General features: G+C 33.9%; 1 protein-coding gene across 1 annotated transcript in view; it reads right to left on the bottom strand.

Moving 5' to 3' along the window:
* Window positions 1–27,270, bottom strand: part of COL24A1 (collagen type XXIV alpha 1 chain) — a 288,275-nt gene that overhangs the window by 245,736 nt on the left and 15,269 nt on the right. Inside the window, exons 4-6 of the mRNA XM_039838730.1 lie at window positions 9,525–10,876; window positions 2,692–2,745; window positions 35–88 (exon numbers count right to left, since the gene is read on the bottom strand). Of these exons, the coding sequence (XP_039694664.1) occupies window positions 35–88; window positions 2,692–2,745; window positions 9,525–10,876 (1,460 nt within the window). The remainder of the gene's footprint in view (window positions 1–34; window positions 89–2,691; window positions 2,746–9,524; window positions 10,877–27,270) is intronic.

The raw sequence follows: 27,270 nt of genomic DNA on the forward strand, positions 1-27,270 counted from the left end.
GAAAATCATGTGATACTCACTAGTAATCACTCACCTTTGGACCTGGTAATCCAGGTAACCCAGGGTTTCCATGTGGCCCTGGTATGCCCTGTAAAGAGAAAAAAGATAATTCTTAGAATAGATTTAGATACAAATAACAGACAGCATTTATAACATTCAGATAAATACAAACTATAATTTCATTAAAATTAATATTATCTTTTTTTACAAAGTTCTTTATCTTTTCTGAGATTTTGCATATTTCACTTTAAAAAAGAGAACTATATTAATTATAGAGAACTGTGGTTTCCATCTTTTGCTTTGAAGATGCATTTGTCTACCTCCCTTATTTACCACCCCTATCTCCAGCCATATTGCTTAGTGCTACTTCCAAAAGCTGCACGCAGTAAGAAGTTTAAAGACAAAAAAGTGTAATTGTTTAGTTACTTTCCTCTGAATACATTAACCCTTTCTGCACTTGGGTTTTTTTTTATGCTAGTATGTATGCTTTAAAGACTTATTACGTTTAACCTTGCCCCTATACCCACCCAAATCATTCTTCAGGTGTCAACTGCCCTCTCAGCTCATTATTAAATCCTGGATACACCAGCATGAATGATTTCTCTTTTCTACTAACTTCGGTAGAAATCATTGAATGTAAAATTCATTTGCAATTAATTGTATGTTGCCTTGGGACATTTTTTATACTGTTTTAATCTGTTATTTAAAAATTTTATTGCTATTTAAGTACTTTATGACATATGATGTTTAATTCCAGGATTATAAATTCCTTGAAAAGAGACTGTTTTTAGTGTTACTAGTGTTGTACTTAACACATATTAGCCACTGAAATATTTGTCAATTTGAATTCAATAATTGCTTCTATTTACTATTAACTATGTGCAAATAATTGTGTTAGTGCTCTATAAATTTTATTATTAATCCTTATAAGAATCCTGCAAGGCAGTTATGTTTATTCCTCCTTACCCATGAGGAAACTTCAGCTCACACAACCTGCAAGTAAAGGAACTAAGATCTACCTCCAGAAGGCCTTCCAAGTCTCTAGCCACCTAAACTCATTTGGGTTGGGTATCTACCTCTGTACTTTTCAGTCATACCTCAATATTAACATATAACATACAGTTAATATTTATTTATCTGTCTTTTCAATTCTGAATTAATAGAGCATTGTGTTTCAGAAAGGAGGTGTGTCAGCAATGCAAATATTGAAGGTATATCGACCAAGATTAACACTAAAGAAAAAAAGATTTTATGACATATGTCATTTTGTAACCTGCAAAAAGTAAATTTTGATTAAGTAGATGGAAAAATTTGTGGAGATTAACAAAGGAGCTGTTGTAGATTTCAGAGCAATGGATATTATTTCACAAAGCTCAGTAGCACAAGAGTGAGCCAAGACAATAACTTTAGGAAAAATTAACATTGATGAAACTTTGGAATTTTTAAAAACGAAGATAATCTGTTGGGCATTGCCAAATGAGATAAAATCTAGGGACAGAAGAAATGCAAAGTTGTAAGTTTTAAGTTAAATAATTAAATGGAGATAAAATTAGGAACACGAATATAATCATTAGCCTTGAGAAGAGAAATATTGTTCCTTCCTTAAATGAAGGACGATTGGACAAATCGATGAAGAAACAATTGGAAATTAGAGAAAGAAGCTGCTGCATCATGAAAATAGATAAAGATTCAAAAACTGAAGGTCATGCTATATGAGAAAAGCCTTAGTGGCAAAGAGGGAATGCAATTAGAGCAAAGATGGACTCAGTCCCTTGGAAAAGAAGGATCTAGCATAGCATCTCCTGACAGAGAGAGAAGATAGAGTGGTTTGGAGGCTAGAGGAGAGTGAGCCAGGTTTACTCTCCTGGGAGGAATGTGACAGGTCATCAAGTGTCGAGAAATGAAAGAAATACTAAATAACAGAGGGAGCACAGTCAGCACTCATCTTAGGCCTCATGTGGACAAGAGTTTGATGTGAATATGGTCAACTTAAAGTAACATTTCAGGGTGATTTTTATATTGTTTATAGGATAAATGAAAATCAGGATAGAAAGAAAGTGGATTATATATGGTATATGCATTTGTTTTAACAACATGCACAATCACAATTCTTTTTCTAGATCTTTGAAAAATTTCAGACAGTAAAAGTCCACATTCATTTTTTGGTTTGAAAGAAACTAATTCAAACACAGCAATAAATTTTTTACTGGACCTGTGCAATGTGAGAAACTACTGCTTATCCCTAAGGCAGCTTTTTTTTCCTCAGGACAATTATTTTCTCATCAATAGCTTCAGTATTTTCCACTATGTAATCCAGGAATGCGCTACTTTAAGGCAGCCCACTTCTCCTTATTTCCCAAAGCAAATGAACCCCACCTTGGACAATCAACTACAGATGATATCACTTCATAACTAAGAATAATGTTACAAGTAGCACCATAACAGCCACTAATCTACAAATTTGATAATCTTCTTCGGAATGTTTACAGAGAATGCTCTCACTGAGTGTTTATATGCAAATAAGCTGCACATGTTCCTAAGCTTCTCTTGAATTGGCAAAGGTACGGCCAAGTTTGAAGATCCAGGCAGATTTCCAAAGGAAGTACATACAGTACAATACTAAAAAAAAAAAAAAGTACTGGAAACTTACTAATTCTAACAGCAAGTGGGAAATGGGACCCATCTACTCACCCGTGGACCTCTCTTTCCTGATGGACCTGGTATGCCTGCTGGACCAGGTGGACCCTTGAAAACAAATGACAAGATATTAGGCATGATAATAGACACATCTTTTTTCTCACAAGTCATTAAGATTCTCACTCCAGGGCTTTTTTTGTCTACAGTTACCAGCTGATGATTTTAAAGTAACATAGATCCCCCTCACCCTAATCAGCAGGGGTGAGAGTTGAAACTCAAGTGTCCTCTTTAATCTGGCCAGAAATGGCAGCAGGAACTCTATGACTTATGGTTACAGGCACTGCATCTGGTTTTTACAGGGACCATAACTAGTAGTTTTGTGGGTGATTTTTACCTAAATTTACTCTTACTACTGAAGGAAAAATTCAATTTAAGGTTTTGAGAACAACAATAAGAGGTTTTTTCAAACATATTTCAAAAGACTTGCCTTGAAAAATTAAAGCACTGACCATTTTATGTTCTTTTAAAAAAGACTTAAGCCAAGGATATGTATAATGTGTTAAACTGTTACAATGAGATCCTTCTAGTACATTCAGTAATAAATTTGCCTTAGTAAAAATGCAGCATACTAGAAGGTCACTAACGGAGTTAAATGGTTTGTAAAACAAAGTATGAAAGCAAAAACTGATCAGTTTTTAAAGTGTTCTGAGTTCTTAAGTGTTATTTATTAAATATATCAAATAAAAAATAGAAAACTACTTCTTTGCTTCTTCATATAATAATGCCTTAGGTCATCTTTTGTACTTACTTTGATAATCAATTGTGAAAAAATAAATTTAATTTGGAATAGTTATTACATATTTATTAATTCACCTGTTCATTCATTTAATTGTTACTGAGCACGCTATACAGCATTATTCTTGGTGTCTATAGAGCATACACACATTCTATTTTATAAATATTCATTCATTATTGCAGTAAAAATAGTACAAGCTTTGAAATTAGATATATCAAGACTAATGCTAGTCCTATCATTATTAAGGAGCATAACCTAATGAGCCTCATTTTCATGTAGCATTTTTCTCTTTGAAATTTTCTTCTTTATTGATATTAATCATTTTGCAATTTTCTTATGCTCGTTATATATTTTCAACTGTCCATTTTCTTTTAATTTTATTTTTTCCTTCTCCTAACCCCTAACTTGATAAAGACCTTTCAATGCATTTCATAATATTAAAAGAGAAGTATTATTTCTATTCAACTCCAAACTGAAGGAATTCTCCTCCCATAACCATTCAAATGTTTCAATAGCTATTATTATATAACTAACGCATTAAAAATTGACTTTCACATATTTAAAAAATACTAAAATTCTTTTTAAATTAGTTCTAGTTTTGCTGTTATAATCAGAAGTTAGCAGTTGTTGATTTGAATTGATATCCCAAATAGTAAGAACTAAAAATGAAAAACTAAATGGACAATTAAAACAAATGTCTAATTTGGTTTATTGCCTTGTCACGCTACTTTCTGACAAAAGAAAACACTATTCCATTCACATTGAAAGGGTAATTAATATCACAGTTAATACCACAGCTACTGGGGAAAAAAAGAAAGTATATTTTATATTGATTTAAATATTTGAGTAGTTTAATAAGCACTAATAAAAATCAATTTAATTTGTCTTCACAATTTTGCATTTCCAAATACTCGAGAAGAGATTATTAATAGGCATTTTCTAGAAATGACAGAAGCAAAGTAATTTTATATGGCATGATTTTTTTGAGAATAAATTATTTTCTATAAATAAAATTAAGTACTAGAAAAGGCACTTTAACTTTCAGATTATTGATTATTAAAAGAAAGTATAATTCAATTAAAAGAAAAATATCTGTCACTATGTCAGATATATAGTAGTTAACCAGTAAACTATAAAGTAATTTATTTTTTAAAGTTATGTATGGGACACAGCAAACACTCGATATTAGTTATAATATTGTTATTACTAGGCAATATATATACCAAAGCAAATGTATTCACTAGACCAACATGTCTAAGAGATAATAATGCCTGGTAAATTAATCTTAGAAGTCCTGCATCTAAAATACCTTTTAAAATTCATTCACTCATTCATTCATTCACTCACTTAATAAACAGTAAGCATCAAGCTCTCCTGGAGCTTATGGTCTAACAAAAAGACACATGTTAACACATAAACACATAATTATACATTTTACTTAATGATATGAAGAAAAAAAACAAGAAACCAAGAGGGAGATTGACACAGTGAACCTAATTTACACTGTATCAGAGAAGGGTTCTTGGAAGAAGTGTTAAATTAGATCTAAAAGATGAATAGGAGTTAGAAAAGAAGGGAAAATAAAATCCCAGAAAATAGTAATTAAGTAAATGAGATCATGAGCAAAACAAAACAAAACAAAAAGTCATAGTTTTATTGAAGATCTAAAAGAAAGCTTTTAGTGAGAGTAAGACAAAGTGGAACAAGATGAGGTTGCTCAGGTAAGAAGGAGACAGATCACTTATGGTTGCACGGGTTATGATAAAGAGTTTTTAGTTCATTGTAAGCGCTTTATTTTTCTGCCACTGAAGAGTTTAAGTAGATAACTGACATGATCTGATTTATTTTTTAAAAAGATCACTAGAGAATTTACATAAAAGACGGCAGAAAGAAAATTTTTAATAAACTATCCTTCCTCTCTCAAAACCCACTGAAAACAACAAAAAACGCCAAAAGAAGAAAACATCATCTCCAATGAAACAAGGAAAGAACCACAACCACAAACTGCAAAATATGAAGATTACCTTCCAAATACTGAGGAACTTTGGAGTAAAAAAAAAAAGATGTTGAGAGATGACCAAAACAAAAAACCAAAAACCTCCTCAAACCTCAAACTTTGGTCAGGCTACAGATAGCTAAAAGTGTATTAGTCCTGAAAGTTCATTCCAACAATCCTTTGAGTACAGTGATGAGCTTTAAGGAAATGAGAAAGCCACAGGCAATATCACTATTCATAGAGCCTGTGATATAAAGGGCTTCATAACATACTCTACATGAAAATGAGAGGAGCTACATCTCTGGTTAGAGGACAAAATAAATATGGTAAATGGTGTTTGAGGCAGCAATCTAAATTTAAATTTGTGTACCACTACACTTTACTTCCCTTTGCCTTTACTTATACTACTTTAAAACAAATAGTGGCCCAGATAGAGTTGTGTTTATTTAAAAAATGAGTAATAACCAGAAAGAAGCCTGCAATAGACCTATTTATAGATATTGAGGAGAGGAGGATGTGCGAGGACAGAAACAAATTAAAAGTAGATGAAAATCATTTACAAGAAGAATTACTCTATGCAACAGAGAAAAAGAATTAGTCATACAGTTCACTATATATTCAAAAATTTCAAAATGCCAATTTTCTATCAAAAGAGAGCTCAAAGAAGAGTTACAAGATACAAAAATAACAATTAAGTTAATGAAATGTGAACCAAAAGAGCTTACAAAAATATGAAAGAGCAAAAAAGGAACCATTATAGATGAGTCATGTCAAAAGCAATAAAAGCTGATTAAATATAACTGAAAAATCAATAAAGGAATACAGATGCAGGATAACTGAATTCACACAAAACGAAATGGAAAAGAGCAATCAGATAGACAAAATTATAGAGAAGATAATAAATAATTTGATCACAAAGGATATTCAACACATACATATTGGTATACCTGGAGAAGAACATTAAAAATGGAAAAGGAAAACACTTGAGAATATAAAAGGAGACTTTTCTATAATAGAATAAAAAATAATCTTCAGATCAAAAGAGCACCAGAAAAAGCTGATATAGAACCTACTAGGTTTGATGAACCTCAGTGATAACAAAAGAACTGCATGAGGATACAGAAGAATAAAATCAACTACAAGTAGAAAACATTAGGCTGCCCTCAGACTTCACACAGTAACATCCACTTTGAGAAGCAGTGGAACAGTCTCTACAAAGTTCATCATTTCACCACCATTCAATCTCCTATAAGCTTTCTAAATTTACCTTTAGACTTCTACACTATGCTGAAGTAAGATTCTCAAAGCTGAACAATTACTTTCCCATCAGAAGATCCAGTGGATTTCCTCCACTTTTCCTCAGTCAGTCCTCATCTTCTTTGACTTCTCTAGCTTTTGGCACTGCTGATCAATTTATTCTCAAAACTCTCTTCTTTGGCTTTTGTGATAGAGTACTATGTAGTCTTTGCTCCCATCTCTCTGACTATTTCATCACATTTCTGCTTTTTTTCTCTGATAACCTCAAAGTAAATATTTTTGGATCTTGACCTTATGCCAAACTCCTTCCCTTGAAAATTACCCAACCCTACAGCTTCAATTACAATGTTGATGGGAAGACTCCCAAATCCATATCCCCTAATGACCTCTCTTTTTCACTTCAGCTTCTTCAACTTTCCCAATAGCTTACTGAATTGCCAATAGTACATTAAATGTTTTAATGTAGTTTCTTCTCCTAAAATCAACTTCCTTTCTTAATTATTGTTTTTAGTAATGGCATTACCATTCTCTCAATTCACAGGCTTAAAACTGGAGTTGTCTTTGATTCTCTTTGTCTTTTTTTTTCTTGGTTGGGCTCTAGGTCTAGTTAGTTCTACCAAACTCTCCTTTAAAATATCTCCTGAATCCTACCTTTCCTTTGCATTTTCACTGGTGTCATCCTAGATAATGTGCTAGTCTGGTAACATCAAGATAACAGGAACTGCCCGTCTGGGCATTGCTATCAGACTGAATTTCCCATTAATACATCTGCTTAAAAACCTACAAAATTCCCCCACCAAGAACAAGATAAAGTTAGAACTATCAGTTTGACAATTAAGATTTTTAACCTGACATTTAGCTCGGGTCTTATATTTGCCTAACATTATTTAGCCTAACATTGTGAAAGAGTTTAAGCTTTAGAGGCAGAAAACCAGGCTCCAAATTCTGGCTCTATCATTTATCAGTAATATGGTTATGGACAAGTATATTAACTTCTCTGGACATCAGTTTGTTCACCTGAAAAATATGGATAATAATACCAACTTCACAAAGTTCTTCTAAGGTAAGGAATGTAAAGGGCATGGTAGATTATCTGCCACAAGGTAAAAATTCAATAAATGATAGCTATCGTGCTGTTTTTCCTATATATAAAAAAAAAGTATACCAATTCCTATCACTTACCAAAATAGTATCCATTCTTTGAGGCCTAAGTTATAACTAACTTTGTCCACAAAAACTCAACCTGAACAGCTCAGCCTTAAGTGACCTTTCATAGAGGTCTCTTCAAAAAATATTCTTACCTTTGAACATTTGTACCCCATAGACTTAGTTTGTATCTATCTCTCAGTGGCATTTGTCTTACTTTACCATGAGATATAGTTATAAATGTATTTGTATCCCTGTTATTGAATGCAAGCTCCTTCTGAGCAATGACTGTGTCATACATACTTTGTGCTCCTGCTCTGCCCATAACAGAGACTAAGTAAATTTTTGTTGAATATTATTGCTTCACCTACCAATATTGAAATGACTACTTTTGGTTTTCTAGAAGAGATTAATGTCATCTCATCGTACTGTTTTCCATAAATGCTTTCCATAACTATTTGTTTAATATGATCTACGCAGTAGCCGAGTTTTATTACTAATATGTTGATAATTAATTGACATAGGTGGAAAGTTTATTTCTCTGTAATAATCTATTCCTCAGATTTTATTTTAAAATATTTAAAGATTCATTCTAATAAGAGTTTCTCAATATCTAAAAAATCCCTTTGAGTAATAACCACAAAGGAAATATAAGCTAAGCAAGTGGTATCATCTCTCATTCTACATTCTATGGTTTCTGAAACTAAATCAATGACAAATTTTATTTTCATCAAGTAAGGAAATACTTAAGGTATATTTAGTCTTCTTGCAATTAAAATAATTAATTTCTAAAAACATATAGGTCGATTATTTAAGGTATGCAATTATGAAAGGCATAACCATAATGTTTCTAATGTCATTATTTTAAATAGCTCTAAATAAGTTTAAAAGTATTTAAAAATTTTTTCAAAGGTACATCTGTAATTGCACTTACACAATAAAAGAATTTCAGAGCTCAAAAAATCAGTGTATTTTCTCATGGTTTTGTTTGTACATTATTAAGTAGGGGACTTCAGTGAATTTTCCATTGAATGAACCGATAGGCTGACAAGCTAATTCTTGTATTAGGTAACTGGAGCTTTTATTCACCCATAAATATAAATTGACTATATCATTAAAGATTAAATGAAATATGTTGCTCTTCATGGAAATTAAAATATTTCATTTAGAATGATAAGGTAATAGTTTGACTTTTCCCAATGATTCACTACAAAATTTATATTTATCTACAATAAATTTTGCACTCTATTTTAATTCATTGGATACTACTGTACTGAAAGGCTATTTAATTGATGTATCTAATCTACTATAACTTTTATATCCTTCTCTTAACATGCCTATGCATAAGCCTATGTTTTCTTAAATGCAGAATGATGATCTATATTTAGCGGTTGAATTACTGGTTGAATTTCAACTGAACAAGAAAAAAACATAGCTTACTCACCACTTTACCAGAATTAAGTAACCTCTTCAGCCTGGAAATAACTCTCTTCCAGCCCCCCTTAAAAAGTACAATATTTGAGCCGGGGCTACATTCTGGTTGGATGTGTTATAGCAACCATAAATTCAATCACCGTTGCCAGGATACATTTCTGAGACAGATCTTATCTGTTCTTTATTGTTTAATCTAGAGAATTCCTTTTGAAACGTATAGTAAGTTAGTGCATTAAGACATAAACAACAACAACTTACGGGAGGTCCAGTGTCCCCTTTTGGCCCTCTCAGATTCTCCATTTCGAGCATTGTATTAAGGTCCTCATAATAATAATAATCATAAAGCTCAGTTTCATAGCTATATTCGCTGGGATAAGTAGCATCAGGATTGAATTCACTCTCCTTCCTTAAATCAAGGTGATTATCCACAGACGGCTCATCTGTCACTCTGTATAAGGTTGTATTTAAAATATGTTGCAGTTCCATGAGTTCATTAGTATGTAGACTTGCTCTGATGGCCTTCTTGAGATTAGTAACCGCATCTTGTTTTCTTTGTGGAAGAATAGACGATATCTTCTTAAAAAGCGACAGGTCAGTTACTCTATCACTATATTGTGTTATATTGCTGGTCACATTTAAGAGAGAACCAAATTTCTCACTGCTATTTGTTCTTGCCTCACTGAAAAGATGATGGGTAACTGATAGGCTTAAATTTGTCTGAGGATGTTCCTTGGTGATCATTTCTTTGTCCTGAATCCCATGGTTCACAAGATCCACAGCAGAGAGATCCCCTGAATGAAGAGAAGTTAACTGAGATCTTGATATCTGGTGTTCTTGTTGTTTATACACTATTGCAGATTCATTGTTTATGATATTTGGAACATTTTTGCCTTCAGTAAATGTGTCCTCTGACAGTACTTTTTCACCAAATTGTTTGGATAAGGGAGAGTTTTCTGGTATCTTAGCTGGTACCACAGTTGTATGAGGAAGGCTTATCCCACGGTGACACTTCTGTTTCATATATCTGCAATAGTTTGCAGATGCTTCTACAGAAGGAATAATATCCAACTGACATATTATTCCTTCAAAATGGACAGAATTATTATTCATACTTCCTAAGTTAAACACACTGTTAGAATCAAAGGTCTGAACTTCTGAAAGAGTCTCTTTGCTAAAATATTTGTTGCCACACTCAACAAACATTGAGACAACTTGATGTCTAATAGTAATGGCAAATGAGTGCCATTGCTCATCATGAACACTGTAGTTGAAAAACGTAGACTGCTTTCCTCCAAGGTATACCACTAATTTTTTAGGTAATAATTGGACTCCTAATTGCAGTCTATTTTTATGTCTAATGCTGAAGAGAAACGCATTGTTTACTCTATGTGACTGTAACCCAGTTAATATTGTAAATGGCTGTTCTAAGTTGACTGGTAAAATTTTCATGAGAGGTGACTCAATATAAGCATCATTTGTTAAAATGACACCTGATTCTGTTAAATGGACCCCCTGAGGTAATGGTGTAGATGATGATGGTACAGCAGTCACTGATGTTGAATGTCTTACATCTTTGCCTCCAAGGCCTAGTTGATGAAGAATATCTATGCCTAGAAATTAAAGAGAGAGAGAAAGAGAAAGAGAGAAAGAATCTTACTCTTATGCATTCACGTGTTCATATAAATGTTTGAGTATGAGAAAATCTTCCTTGTCTGTATCAACAGTAATCCCTGAAATAAGCATCCTCTATTAATAACTAATTTCCAGTTAATAAGAGATACAGAGAGGGGGAATAAATGCTATACTCAATAATATGAAAAATGTACACACACACAGGTACACACTAATATCCCTAAACTCAAATTCAATTAATGTGTTCTCTCATTTTTTCCCAATCAATTAGAAATCTTATTTATTACACCAATGAATATACATGTTCAAAGAGTCCCAGATGTTATTTACTTCTTTAATTTGAAACTTAAAATTTTATAACTTCTATGTTAAAGAGAAACTGGGGACATACTTAACAAAAAGACATTTGTAACTTGGAAATCATTTTATAAATTAAATTTACGCAATCCTTTAAACTGTAATTTTTCAGGCTTTTTTCCCTTTTAGCCTTACGTATGAGCTCTCCCTTTGCCTAATACCTTAAGTGTGTCCTACACTTAAAGTACTCAGTCACCTTTATATCTCCTGGACAAGTGAACTATTCTTTTTCTCTCCCTTCTAAGTTTCTCTCTCTCCCATTTTTTTCTTAGTCTTCTAATTTTTATACAAATAATCTGTAATTTTTTCAATATTTATTATATAATATAGCTAGTTACACAATAGAGATTTTATTTAACTATGGATTTATTTTTTATTGCAATGTTTCTGACAGTATATTGCTTATCTCCCTCACCCAATTGTAAACTCTTGTAAGACAGTCTTTGTCTGACCCATTATCAGATATCTACTATACCTGCCTTGCAAATAGTTCTATAATTTCTGAATGAATGAATTTGCCCCACCACAATCTAATCAGATGTCACATTTATCTCTAGAGCCCTATACAATTAAATGCCATATGTAAAGAATGATAAATACTTTTTAAAGATACAGAACAGCTTAGTCAGCCATATGATCTTTAATATTCTTTTGGTTAAAAATTTCCCATCTGTATCTTTGTACATATGTAATCATTTCCAACAAGAAATGTTGAAGAATTGTTAATTCATAATTGTGATAAAGAAAAATAAAAGTTTTTAAAGATTATCCAGGAACACAGTACCTCATCTTAGTTTTCCTTTTTTAGGAAATTAGTCAATATTTGATAATTCATGTTTATTACAAATAGCAAACATAATGGCAAATGTCAGACCCAAGTCTGACAACTATTTACAACAAAAAAATAATTACTGAATATCACTCTTATATAATCTAGCAATACACTTAAAATGTTTTCTCATTGGAGAGCTCTACAAAACACATATGTGTTTTATTTTAAGGTTAGAGCAAACATTTCTTTATAAAGTAGTTGTAATTTAATAATAGTTTTATATGTTTGTATTTAGGTACAAAGATCAGTATCAAAGCTATTATATAACAGTGTCTCTCAAACTTTTCCACCAAAATATTTCCAACAGCAATTTAGAATTATATGCTTTTCCAGGATTTGGGGAAATATTTTAAAGAGGACTCATAAAAACACAAAAAATATCTTTAACTTCTCACATTTCATAATTGCAATTTATAAAAATTTTTAATTTTATACCATAATATAGCTATGTTTATTTTAATATAAAACATGAATTACCAGCTAAATCAGTGAACTAGTCCCATCCCCAATCTTCAATGAAAATTTACATTTCTGAAACATATACCATGTTTAGTCTGTGACTTTGGATACTCTTACCCAATGCTACCTGCCTTTAAGGGTATGTACATCTCAACATGAGAAGTAAATTATGGAAGAAACACTGCTACTTTGAAAAATCACAATACTTAAAGTATATATATAATCATAAAGTATGTAAAAGTTATCATTCTATGGTGCCAGATAGGCTATTTTACACAAAGAAAGAGTCATACTTATGTAGTATGATATCAAGGGCTGCCCCTTACCCAAAGAAAACCTCTCCTTGCATTTAACAATAATCCTTGCTATCTACTGCCTCAAATTTTTGATTCTGTTAAAAGAAAAATTATTGGAAAGAGTATTATTTGAAAACTTTAGAATACATATATATGTTATATATATGTGTATTTACTATTCAATAAATGTCTTGTTATTGAACCATCGTTGCATTCCTAAAAAAAAATTTACTTTATGGTTATATATTATTCTTTTGATATATTACTGGATTCTTAAAGAATAACATGTAGAATTATTGCATTAATATTTCAGCTAAGACTGGTCTGTAGTTTTCCTCTTGATGTACTATCTTTATCAGACTATACTACTGAAGTTTAATTGTTTTCTATGGCATAGAACAGTTTAATTATCTTTAAAATTATCTTTTTTCTCAAAAGTTACATAAAACTCAGCTGTTAACCAAACTTATCATGTTGGCTTTTTCATTGATAGCTCTTCATTCACTTTCTTAATCTTTTATGTTCATTGATTTATTCTAATTTTCAACTGCATCTTGAATAAATTTTAGAAATTCATATTTTTCTATGAAATAATATCTTTCTTCTAAGCTTTCGAATACCTAAAGATCTTCATGTAATATCCCCTTAAAATCCTTTTTGTCTTCCTGTTTCTTTGATTTTTCTGTATAATTTTCCAATTTTAAATATTTTGCTTTATTTGTTCTTAAGTCAGTACCATTATTGGTCACTACAAAAGGATAGACTTTGGATTTTTCTTTATCTTTTCTACTATTTTTGTCAGTTTTTTATATCATTAATTTAAATATTTATATTAATTATATTATCCTGTTTTCTGTTGGTTCATTTTCCTTCTAATTTCTAAAAATGAGTAGTTGGTTCTTTATTTATAAAACTGAAGCTATAAATTTTCTGAGTATTGCTTTAGCTGTATTCCACAGGTTTTGATATGTGGTATGTATTTTCATTTTTGTGGACTTTCTAGAAACTATGTAACTTTTACTTGTATTTTTCCATTGATTCAAGTGATTTAATAAAAATTTTTAAAATTTCCTATTAGAAGGGTTTTATTTGTTTTCTCATTGAATTATCAAAATCTAACTTAATAGCATTGTGATAAGAGAATAGTGTCTAATCTGCACTTCCTATTTCTGAAACTTAGCTTATTAAGTGATCTGTTTCCTTCAATAAGCACTTGCAAAGGTGTTTCAGGGTAGAGGATTTAAAACCAGTTAGCTGAAATTTATTATTTATATCCTGTATATCCTTGTTTACTTTTACACAATTCATCTGTCATAAACTAAGAAGTAAAGAAAGTCTCTTACCACTAGCATGCTTACTTAGCCTTTTATTTCATGTGGTCTTAAGTTTTATGAATATTGATGTTATGGTTATTATGGATATATAGTCATAATATTCATATATTTACTGGATATCATACCTTTTGGAATCATTAAAAATACTACTATGTGTGGTTGATCATTTTGGGGGGTATAATTTTTACTTATCTGGTATTAAAACTAAGTCCCCATTCTCCAACTTCCTTTTTGTTTGCATTTGTCTGATATACCTTTGCCCATGCTTTTATATCTACTTTGAAACACTATATTTTAGGTAAAGAGGAAAGAGCTTGATTTATTTTGTGATCTAATCTGAAAATTTTTTTCTTCGGATATCAAAATTAAATCTATTTACATTTATTGATATGATGGTTTGCTTCATCTGTTATTTTACTTTATATTGTTTTCTCATTTTTATTTTTTTAAGTCTTTCATTATGTACTTTGTTTCTTTTGCTTCCTTTTTATATGTAGTTCTTTGGAGATTTAGGAACGTTTGTATTTTTATTACGAGAGTTATCTTTAAAATTGTTAATGTATACAATATCCCTAACCCTCTTTATTTGAACATATCTCTTACTTCTTTCCTATAAACAATGTTTCCTTTTCCTTTTCTCCCTCTTCCCTCTTTTTCTCACCATCTTATATTAGTCAATAGGATTATTTTTCTTAGTATTTACCTTTTTATTATTAAACATTCTTATAGTGTTTTATTGTATTTATCAGCTTTGGATAATATTATGTTATTCTCAAATTCTATATGTGAACTAACCATCAAAATTAATCCACTTCCTTTCATCTCTCTCTTCTCCTCCCACTTTTTGGTGGTTATACCATTCCTATATTATTAGTTTGTATGGCATTGATATTCTGTTCTGTTCCCACACTGTGTTCAGATCAACTGAGCCAGTTTTTTGCAGTCGATTTCTCAGTCATTTCCTCTTTGCTGAAGTTTATCCTCTATTAGTTTTCACAAGAAGCTTTCATGGGAACATTTCCTGAGTGACTTTTTAGATGTTTGTTAGTAGCCTTATATCTTAAGTTTCATTGGATATAAAATTCTTTGCTGACATTGTCTTTTCTTGAATATCTTGTGGATATGGATCCACCATCCTTAGGTGTTGAATGTTAGGATAGAAAAATCTGCAGTTGGCTAATTTTTTTTTCTCCTTCCAAATGTCTTGAATTTTTACCAGCATGCCCAAAAGAACTGTTCTTTATCTTTGAAGTGCAGTGATTTTATTAGGATATGGCTTCATTTTGACCATTCTGTATAAATGTTTCCAGGCACATAGTATGCCCATTGTTGTATAGACTCAGGTTTTTTTGTTGTTGTTCTTTTTGCTTGTTTGTTTTTACTTCAGCAAAGTTTTCATGAATTATATCCTTGAATATTTGTTCTATTTATAGTTTTGGTTTTCTTCTTCAAAAATTCCTACTATGATTATGTTGAATCTCCACTGTTATCTTCTACATCTATAATTTCTCTGTAATCTTTTAAAGAATGTTCTTCAGTTCTGTTTGTTGACTTTCTCATTTCTATCTTTCTTGTGTTTCCTACAATGTTTAATGTCTCTTTGTGCTCCTTCCAATTTCATTGGATTTATAAAAAGATTTTGTTCCTACAACTTCTTTCCTGAGTTCTACAAGCTCACAATTCATATCCTTTTAATGTCTTGCCATCACTTTCTTTTACTGAGTTCTTATATTTCTACTTTATGATCTTCCTTCATAGAAGTGATTTTTTTATGTGTGCCTTCTCATTTTTGCTGTTTTTATCTACATTTTACTTTGTCCTATCTTTCTATTTATTCTGTGCCAACTGCTTGTAGTTACGTATTATTCTGTAACCCAGCAATTTATAGAAGAGAGAGAAGACAGAGGGCTATGCCTTCCAAATCTCAAAACCCAAAGGCTGTGTTTCAGTATTACCAGGTTCCTTCTCATATGGCTCCTCAACATATCCCCACCTTCTTCTCTAAATCAATCCTAGCCCAGGAGAACTTGTACGCAAGCCCTGTTCCCAACCTCTCACTCTTTTTCCCCTGAATCTACTCTCGGTATATGCTTCAGAATGAATCCTTCACCTCAAGAAGTAGAGTTTGCATTTTCTGAAATCTATTTCCACTGAGTAATTTAGCTATTATCTGTGCTTCTTTCTTGGACTTCCTTCTTGGCAGCTTCGGTCCTCCCCAGATCCTGTAGCACTTGTTTTGTGCAAGGGCTAAAGGTTAAGTACTTCAGGGTGAGCTGTCACCTTCAGGAAGTTTGGTTTTGCTGTTGCTCTCTGAAATCTTACTATTAACTTTACTCCATACGGTACCTGTTTTTCTCAGATTATTTTGAGAGCTTGCAGATTATATCAGTCCCCTAGTTTTGCTGAAAATGAAGTTTTCAGGTTTATTTATTATTTCATTCACCTTGTCTCTTTTCTATGATATCCATAAACAAAAGTGGGAAGATAATATCTCATGATTTCAAGTTTATACTTAAAGTCTACACCCATTTCACAGATAAAGAATGTGAAGCCAATAGAGATTAAATAACTTGGTCAAGATCACACAGTTGATAAATGGTAGAAATCAATTTGAGCCCAATCAGTCTGACTTCAAAGTCTACAATTTTTCCCTGCCAGGCTGTCTTACAGCCACTATATTCTTCACACCACTTCACATTCCCCGTGGTAAGCCTCACTAATTAATCATGACAGGGTTATTTTTCCCCCAAAGAAATCTCAAGGAATAGTGGGGGAATATTCTCTAGTTAGCCACCAGAGTCGGCACTGGAGGTGAAATCTAGTTGTTATTCTAGTTTTAAGCTTTTGTGCCTTAGTGTGACGACGTTTAGCAAAATCTTTGAGCAGATGTTGACAGAAGAGAGACTAAAGAACTCCTAAGGATAGAAGGAACAGATGAGAGGGGTGGGGAGAACAAGAGAAAAAAGAAAAAGGTTTCTACTAGAGGACAGATTCTTTAACAATAATTTAGGCCTGACCCTGGATATCACTAAATTACAATTTTGATTTAAATTCAGATATTTGATACTAGTGAATACAACAAGGAAAAACTTAGCTGTCTACAGTAAATTACTTGTTTCATGAGTGTCCCTAACTACAAAATCAATCCTGTTTGTGTAACTAAGGAAATCAGTTACCATTTAAAGCATACTGATTATTAACCAGGCACATTATTCAGTGCTTTGTATTTATTTTAAAGAATAAGAAAAATAGCAGCACTTATTAAATTCTAATGTACTATGCATTGGCTTAAGAACTTTACTATATTAAGCCATATAATTCTCACAACAACACTATGAAGTAAATTCTTTTGTTAACACCATCTGACAGTTATGAAAACTAAGCCACGGAGATTTTAAACAATTTTCCAAGGTCACCCAACTAGGAATTGCAGAGGTGGAATTTGAGTGCAGGCAGTCTTGTAGAGCCAATCTCTTAGCATGATAAATTTTAGGAATGCATATGGCACCTAACAGCGGAACCGATTTTGTCTCCTTCACCTATTTACTTCTTAAATGGAGAATAAATTATGTTGTTACCAAGACAACGCCTTGCTCTTTTTTTTACTGTAAACACCAAGCCTAATGACTTCATCCAAACCATGGTTTTGATAACCACATATGCTGACTCACAAAACCTCTCTTCTGGGCTTGCATATCCAATTGCCTATTGAATTTATCCAGTGGAGATTAGATGTCCCACAAGCACTTCTAACTCAATACATCTTCCCCCTAAATTTGTCTTCTTACTTTAGTCCCTTTCTCAGTGAAAAGCCCTACTACCACAACAGCTTCCAGAGTAATTTTTTTATAGTGTAAATTATATCATGTTACTTTCCTGAACAAATCCTCCAGTATTTACCATTACACTAAAAATATAATTCAAACTCTTTGCACGGTGTATGAAACCTATGTCATCAGCTCCCTTCTTACCTCTCTGATCTCATATCTATTCATTTCATCCCATCTTACTTTGCTCCAGCTAAACTGGTCTTTTCTTACTCCTTAAAACCATGAAACTCATTTTTAGGTCATAATATCTGCATTTACTGTTCTCTCTGCTTATAATACTCTAAACACTTAATTCACTCAGACCTAGGCTCAAATATGACCTCCTCAAAGAGGCCTTCTCTGACTACATTACCTAAAATACAAAATAGCCTCCTTGCCCCAATTGCTTCATTTTTTCTTCATAGCACTGAAAACAGTACTATTGCTTAACTTCCTAGTTGAAGTGTAAGTCCATGAGGGTAGAACTTTATCTTGTTTTACTGTTATTTTCCAACATGTAGAACAGTGACTAAAACAAAGTAGGCCCACAGTAAGTATTGCATGAATGAATTAATCAATCAATCCTGTCATCTAACCCAGAATCCTAATAATAATCTTTGATACTTCCTTCCCACCCATTCTCCATTTTTTTTTTTTTTTACGGTATTTAATAGTGCCCAAGTGTCTCCTATTGCACCTTCAAGGTCAACTACGTATTAAGTAGCTCATATGTGCCGGGCACTGGGATCCAACACAGGGATTTTAAAAAGTGAAGTACATTCGAGTTGGTGCCGGGCATGGTCACAACCTGGTTTAATCAAGACAATTGGTTTGCTTTTTGTGTGTGAGTGTGAAAATTGTTATTTACTAAGTCGATCAGCAGTGCTATGACCATAGACGTGAAGGTCATATCTTTTCAGTCATCAAGTCCAACACAAGTCTTAGTTGGGCTCTCTTTATTCTTAGATTATAATATTAGCTTCCTAACAGATTTCTTTGTCTCTTGTAAGATACCCTTGTCTAATCCATCATCCATACTGCTGCTAGAGAAACTTTTCTAAAGTATAGAACAAAATGAACATTTAGTTCATGATTCTCCCTCTTTTAACACATCAGTAATTCTCACAGCTTTTAGTACAAAACTCAAACTTCTTGTTTCAGCCCTCAGGCCCTTAATGATCTAATTCCTACCTGCATGTCCAGTCTCACATCCTAATAACTTTTCTCTTTTTAGTTTATGCTAAATGTCCAAGGTGATTTAAAAAACAAAAACAAAAACAAAAACAAGAGATCAGAACAGGAAGAATATAGAAAAAAAGGATCACTCTCAGGAAGATCGTTCATACTAGAAATAAAAAGGAACCATTAAAGAAGGAATAAAGAATCCATGCTCTTTCGGCCTGTGCATATCTTATTTAAAAAAATATTTTTACCACTTTCCAACCTCTCACTCCCTCATTAAGAGATTCTGACTTCATTCTAAAATAATTTTTACACTTATTTTTGCATAGAACTTTGTGTGTCTATGATAGATTTTATGAGGCTAATAAGCAGATTAGCACATTTAAGAAAATTCTTATAATTCTGATTAGTATGGTAGCCTTATTGCAAAACTGTCAAGTAATACAAGTAAATCACTGGAGATTTCATCTTGATTCTACTTTTTCAAACTCCTTTTTTTTCCACCGTTTCCACTATTGGCACCCAATGCCACATGCTACTTGTGTAGTAAAGAATTTAAACTGCCCAAAGAACAGTCTTGTCTTTGCCCTCAGCTCCTGGGAAGTAATCTATAAGCCTTAAAATGTCTTGCCTGGTAAAAATATATTTGTTTATTGGGCCACACCAGATAGGCTAACAATGTGATTTATGGTGAGGGCTTTGGGTCATGTGCTATCAGTTCAACCACCAGAGGGACTGAAGACTGAGGTCAGCTACATGAGCAGTCAATCATGTCTACATGGTAGAGCCTCAATAAAGACTCTGGACACAAGGGCTCAGGCAAGCTTCCCTGGTTGGCAATACTCCATGCATATTGCCATGCATCTTTGCTGGGAAAGTAGACACTAACCATGACCCCACTGGAAGTCCACATATGGGACTTCCCTATGCCCTACCCCATGTGTTTCTTCCTTGGACTGATTTTAATCTGTATCCTTTTCTGTAATAAACCATAACTGTGAGTAAAACAGATTTTCCTGAGTCCCATGAGTCCTTCTAGAGCACTGATGAAGCTGAAGGTGGTCTTGGGGATCCTCAAACTTGTAGTTAGTGTCAGAAGTAAGTACGGTCTTAAAGACTGCCTCCTAACTTATACTAGCCCTTACACAATTTTCTCTTTAATGATATATTTGCTCACTCCATGGCATTCCACACTCTCAATATTTTTTTTCTTTTCCTTGAACGTCTTACCATATCGAAGCCTATTTGTTTTTGTTTTTTTAATCCCATTTTTTCAGAGCCCTGTTAAGTAAACTGCTTCGTATCAAGTTTACTCATCTTATAAGACTCGGTTCAAGTGTTATGTCCTCATTAAGCCTTTAGTGAAATTTTTGTTTGTTGTTGTTTTGTTGTACACTGACAAATATTTCCTTTCTCATATGCTAACAAAACCAGTCTTCCAAGCCTGCAAGGCTGATGCTGAGATATAGACACACCAATTTCACTTGCCTTTTATTTGAAACTTGTAGACAGTATCAATAATATCGCTAGTTAGAAGGAAAGAGGGGAAGAGGAAAGAAAAGAGAGAGATGGAAGGAGAGAGATAGGAAATGGGGAAAGGATGGAAATTTGAGAAGAAGAAAAAAGAAAGAGAGGAAAGAAAAAAAGGAGAAATTGAGTCTCAGCAGATAATAAAACTGACTCATACCCAGGTATTTGACTCTAACTCTGGTGGCTATATAATTGACTCTGTGGTGGAATAGCATATGCCTAAATAAACAGACATGGGAGAGCTAACAGTTACATTTGTTTTACAAGTATAGAGAACCAAAGAAACATTTTACCTGTCAATCCCAACATTATTCTATCACAAACTGGAGAAAGAAGGGTAATGCCATATTTATTCCTCAAAATGTAAGGTCTCTTACATTTCTTAGTAATTGATAGCTTTAAAGTCTTTTTAAAAAGTTATAAAATTTTAGATTAAAGGTACAGAATAATATCACTTAGAATATAATAAGTTATAGCGTTAACTCATTATTAAAGAACTAAATTAATATAACATAGCACTTAATTATAATGAACTCTCAGTTAAGTCCCAAAAGTCATATTCTTTCTAGTAGACAAGGATGAAAAAATAAAACAATTGCTTAAAATAAAGTTACCAAAGTTGTAAGCAAGAAAGATTATACAAGTCTAAACACATTTTTCTTTTCTTTGCATATTTACCAAATTGACTAAATTATCTAGAAAATTACCCAATATCTACTTTCTATTGTTCTATGTGGCTTCAGCAAAATAGTACCAGAATCAAGACTCACATATAGGCTTCCTGACTGCCAGCTCACTGAGTTAAGGAACAAAAGGAAGTTGTCTCAATCCAACTATTTTGTTTTATTTTATTTTTTCAACATTATGAGTTTATGGGGAAAAAAAGATCTGGAGTATTCTTTTTTTTTCCTACTAAAATTTACTGCATGCTCATCATATAACAAGCATGCAATAAAGACTTTACATATGTTTTTTCATTCGATCCATACAACTACCTTATGTAGTAAGAACTATTATTATCTTCACTTTAGAATTGCTGAAAATGAGGCACAGAGTTTTTAAGGAACTTGCTCAAGGTCACACAGGTAGTAAGCACTGGAACATGGACATTAACCCAGGCTTCTGTCCCCAGAACACCTGTGCTTTAGCACCACTGTCACAATGGGTATGTGAAAAATGGCAACTGTGACTTTAAAGTATTCTTAATGTAAATAATAGATCTATTCTGGATAAAGAGATGAAAGCAAACTTATTTACAAAATGAGAAATGAAGCTTTAACTTATGTAAAAAAAATTCAAGTGTCCATAAAGGAGTTTGGGCAGAAAATACTTGGAGTTACTGAAGCTAGATACTTGGAGTTACTGAAGCTTGGAGTTACTGAGCTTCTTCTCTGTTAACAATAAACACGTTTTAGATTAATTTTCACAGAAAATACTCTTGTGGAGATGAGTATTCTACACTGGATTTCTACACATGTGGTTTTCACACCTAGGGATCTGTGTATGTTGAGAACCAGCTACATATCTTGTATAATGTAAGTTATCATGTACAGGGGTTAAATTTATGCCAATCTCATTGGCAGCCAGCCCACCAACAATGACAGAGTAATAAGGGAAGTAGACTGTATCAGATAAGGGATCTATATCTGTCAAATACTAAAGAAATGGAGCCTTAAATTATTATTACTTGAAGTTAAATCACTTATTTTTAGGTTATACTAAAACTTCATTATAAAACAAATACAAAATTTATATTATCAGTTGTGTTAAGACTTAAAGGAATAACTGAGAACATGGCAAATAACAGATATTTATCTCTGCTTAGTCTTAAAATCTCACTAAAATGAGAATAAGGAAATATGGTCTAAAACTACATGGGCATAGTGAATGGGTAGAAGAGACATAGCAAGTAAGAGATATAGAGAAATTTTTAAAAGATGAAAAACACATGGAGTTAGCATAGCTAAAAAAATCCTTGAACACTAAGGGCTTTGCAGAGACAGGTGCTAATGACAGGTGAGCCAATTCACATCACAAAATCCTGAAAATGCTCAAGAATTGAAGGCATCAAATCACTGAAATCAAGAGAGAGGCAGGGAGCTTCAAATGGAGGTGGGGTTTGAAAGTATAAAAAGCTTTAAGAACATAACAGAAGATTCAAGCTTATGTAGAAACACTGAATCATAGCCGTCTCTGAGTCCCATGAGAACAAAGGGACTCAGTTAAAATCTACACACTAAATGACGAGACGGCCCCCTCGCCCCCACGCCCACAAAAACCTCTTTATATCACTTAACTTTAGTAACAGTGGCAACCAAGATTATATTCTACAAGTAAGATATTGGAGGATTCTTCTCTAAAGAAACTGCATAGCCTTACACATTTGTGGTCCAACAACATAATGGGCAGCTAAAACCAACCTTACTCACTCTCTATGTAAAATATACCAGTTAACAAGTCTACCCATGCAGAGTTTCCCAGCACATTTCTAGAGCTTTACATTTAAATAATAACACAAGTACTATAGACTTATAAAGAACTTTTCCAACATAAAATACAGACCAAAATAAACAAAAATTTGTGGGAAACAAAGACAATGCAGGGAGTAGAAGAAAAGATTGAGAAAACTTTTTATTTTTAGAAAGATAAGAGTATATATTGCATCAAAGAAGAAAGAACAAGATGCTATTTTTTAAAAAAGCAACAATCTGAGAAAGCTCTTAAAAACTTAAATACAGCAGAAATAAAAAATTTAATGTTTGGAATAGTGACTCATGAAAATCTAATATAAAATAGAATAAAAAACGAATATGGGAAAATAGAAGCTAAACATAAGACAATAAGGACCCAATCCACAAGATCCAATATCAGACCAATAGAACTTTCAAAAGAGGAAACAAATACATCAGAGAGAAAGAACTAACATAAGAAAGTACCCAGAAAATGAAAGATATTTCCACATTGAATGTACATACTGAGTGTCCAGAGCTATAAACTGGGGAGATAAAGGACCAGTACCGGTACCAAGGTGCATTATTGTGAAATTTCAAAATATCAAGAATAAACGGAAGTTCCAGTAGAGATGGAGGGCTAGATAAAAGCAGGGTTCGCTTCCTTCCACAATCACATTACAATTACCAAATTATAAAACAAACAACTTGGAGAATCATCTGAAGTCTAGCTGAGCATAATACATACATCTGAAGATATAAAGAAGAAGCCACAATGAAACTGGTAGGAGTAATGCAGACACTAAGCAGGCTGGTCCTGCACCCACACGTGGCAATTGAGCACCGGGAGAGAAAGAGCAGCTGCAGAGGCCCCCCTAAGGAACACAGGGCCCTTGACCCACACATGGGCTCCCTAGCCCAGGGTTACAGTCTTGGAAGAGGAGTTCCCACAACATTTGACTGTAAAAATCAGTGGGGATTCTGGCCATCTGGGTAAGACAGAAGGAACCTGAAATCCAGATGCCTACCTTAAAGGGCCCATCCAGACTCACTTGCTCGCAAACTCTTACCCTGGGTTCTACCAGAAGATCAGCAGCTCAGGAGGTGCAAGAGACATAAGGGGAAAGACTGAGTTGTGTGGTACCAGGGCAAGAGCTGAAGGGACAGCCATCACTGTTCCTTTGTCAGGACCGATTCCAGTGCAGTCTATAGATGCGCATCATCTTGCCAGTGTTAAGGCCTCTCCCTGCATGGGCCAATTCTGAAGTTGCATTGGACCAGTGAGATTGACCTGCTCTACCCCTTGTCGCCCTAGGACCCCACACCACCCAACCCACAAATTGCTCAGGGTAGGCCTCATTGCCAGACAGCCAGCTCCACACTATACCTTACCTTGGCCATGCATTTGTGGGCAGGCAGCTGCCCTCAGCTCACACTGCCCACACATGGCCCACACATTATGACAGAGACTTTTGGTGGCGAGCCACTGGTGCCAGCCCAAACTGTCTTGGGTAGATCGCTGGGGTCTGCAGGCCTGAGGCAGATGGTGACTGGCCTTGCTGTAATCTGGGACTTTTGTGGGAGCCCACGGGCTCAGCACTGGCAGCAATCTGCATTGGCCCTATGGAATTGGCTCACTCCACTGCATTGGCCAGGAAGTCTGCACACCTTACCCCAGGGACTCCCTGGGTCCCTTCCCCACCAAAATCCCGACCAAAGGCTCTTACAACTACAGAGACTTACGGGCACCTGGAAGACAGCCTCAGGCCTTGAGGTGCACTGATCCTTATGCCGAGCCGCCTGAGGGCCAGTACTGTGGGTAACCTACCTCGGCTTGTGGTGTGGTCTCTCTCACTTGCGTCCAGATCCAGCACAGACAGCAACCATTCATGGATTGCTCTGTAGCTCCTACCAGGTAGTCCTAAACACTCAAAGGCAGTGGCTGCCTTGACCTATGTGAGAGCCCCTCCCATGGGGCCCCAGAACCAACATACCCAGAGGCTGGCATCAGACTACAACAAAGCACCACTTGACTAGCCTCATAATAGGCACACTCGAAAGGTGGTCTCAACAGGTACACGAGCCTGCTGGGGTGAATTTCACTCAGTGGGGTCAGCCTCCACACAGCAGCTCAGACTTTATGGGCATGACCAATCCCCACAGCCAGTCAACCCAAAGTCAATCCCATCCAATGACATAGTAACAGCAATCAAGGATTGGCTACAACAAAAGAACACATACGACCCACACAAGGAACACATCCAGAGCACTAAGCGCACCTGATCAAGGAGACTGTGCCACTGGGCCACACAGGTCACCTACTAGATAAGGCCACCTGACCAAGGCTGGGAGACATAATAAATCTTTCTAATACATACAAATGAACATTGGCACTGGAATGAGAAAACAAAGAAACATGAAAGAACAGGAGAATACTCCAGAAAAAAAATGAAACAATATGGAGGTAAGAAACCTAACGAAGACAGAGTTCAAAACACTGGTTATGAGGATGCTCAATGAACTTCGGGGGAGAATAGATCATCTCAGTGAGGACTCCAAGAGAGAGATAATAAACATAAAAAAGGACATAGAAACCACAGAAAAGAACCAGACAGTAATGAAGAATAACATAACTGAAATGAAGAATAGACAGAATCAATAGTAGACTAGATAAAGCAGAGGACTGAATCAGCGAATTGGAATACAAGGTAGCAGAAAACACTCAACTAGAATAGTGACAAGAAAAAAGAATCAAAGTAAATGAGAAAAGTTTAAGAGACCTCTGGGACAACATCAAATACACCAATTACTGCATCATAGGGATACCAGAAGAAGAGAGAGAGCAAAGGATTGAGGATCTATTTGAAGAAATAATGACAAAAAACTTCCCTAACCTAATGAAGGAAATAGACATACAAGTCCAGAAAGTATAGAGTCCCAAATAAAGGAAACCCAAACAGACCCATACCAAGACACATCATCATTAAAATGCCAAAGCTTAAAGACAAGGAGAGAATCTTAAAAGGAGCAAGAGAAAGGCAGTTAGTTATTTACAAGATTACTCCCATAAAAACGTCAGCTGATTTCTCAATGGAAACTTCGCAGGCACGAAATATTCAAAGTGATGAAAAACAAGAACCTACGACCAAGACTATTCTACCCAGCAAAATTAAAATTAAAATTTAATTAAAATTAAAGGTGAAATAAATAAAGAGCTTCCCAGACAGGAAAAAGAACAGCAAACAAAACCCAAAGTGAGTAGAAAGAAGGAAATAATAAAGATTAAAGAGGAAATAAATGAACTAGAGTCTAGAACAACAATATAAAAGATCAATGAAATTAAGAGATGGTTCTTTGGAAAGATAAACAAACTTGCTAGACCTTTAACCATATTTATCAAGAAAAAAAGAGGACCCAAATAAATAAAATCAGAAATGAAAAAGGAGAACTATAGACTCCACAGAAATACAAAGGGTTATAAGAAAATACTCCAAACAATTATATGCCAACAAACTGGACATTCTGGAAGAAATAGATAATTCCTAGAAATATACAATCTACCAAGACTGCATCAAGAAGAAACAAAAAGTCTGAACCAATCAATTACAACCAATAAAATGAAATCAGTAATCAGAAAACTTCCAAAAAACAAAAGTCCTGGACCAGATGGCTTCATAGGTAAATTTTACCAAACATTCAAACAAGAATTATCATCTATTCTCCTCAAACTATTTCAAAAAATTCAAGAGAAGGGAAGACTCCCTAACTCTTTTTACGAGGCCACCAGTACCCTGATTCCAAAACCAGACAAAGTCATTACAAAAAAAAGAAAACTATAGGCCGATATCCTTGATGAACTAATATAAAAATCTTCAGCAAAATATTAGCAAACTGAATTCAGCAATATATTAAAAATATCATACACCATCATCAAGTTGGATTTATTCTTGGGATGCAAGGATGATTCAATATTCACAAATCAGTTAAAGTGATTCACCACATAAACAAATTGAAAGATAAAAACAAATTGAAAGATCATATCAATAGATGCAGAAAAGGTATTCAACAAAATCTAGTATCCATTTATGATAAAAACTCTCAGCAAACTGGGAAGAGGGGAACA

Source organism: Pteropus medius, unplaced genomic scaffold (assembly GCF_902729225.1).
Source record: "Pteropus medius unplaced genomic scaffold, Ma_sr-lr_union100, whole genome shotgun sequence".
In the NCBI taxonomy this organism is placed as follows: Eukaryota; Metazoa; Chordata; class Mammalia; order Chiroptera; family Pteropodidae; genus Pteropus; species Pteropus medius.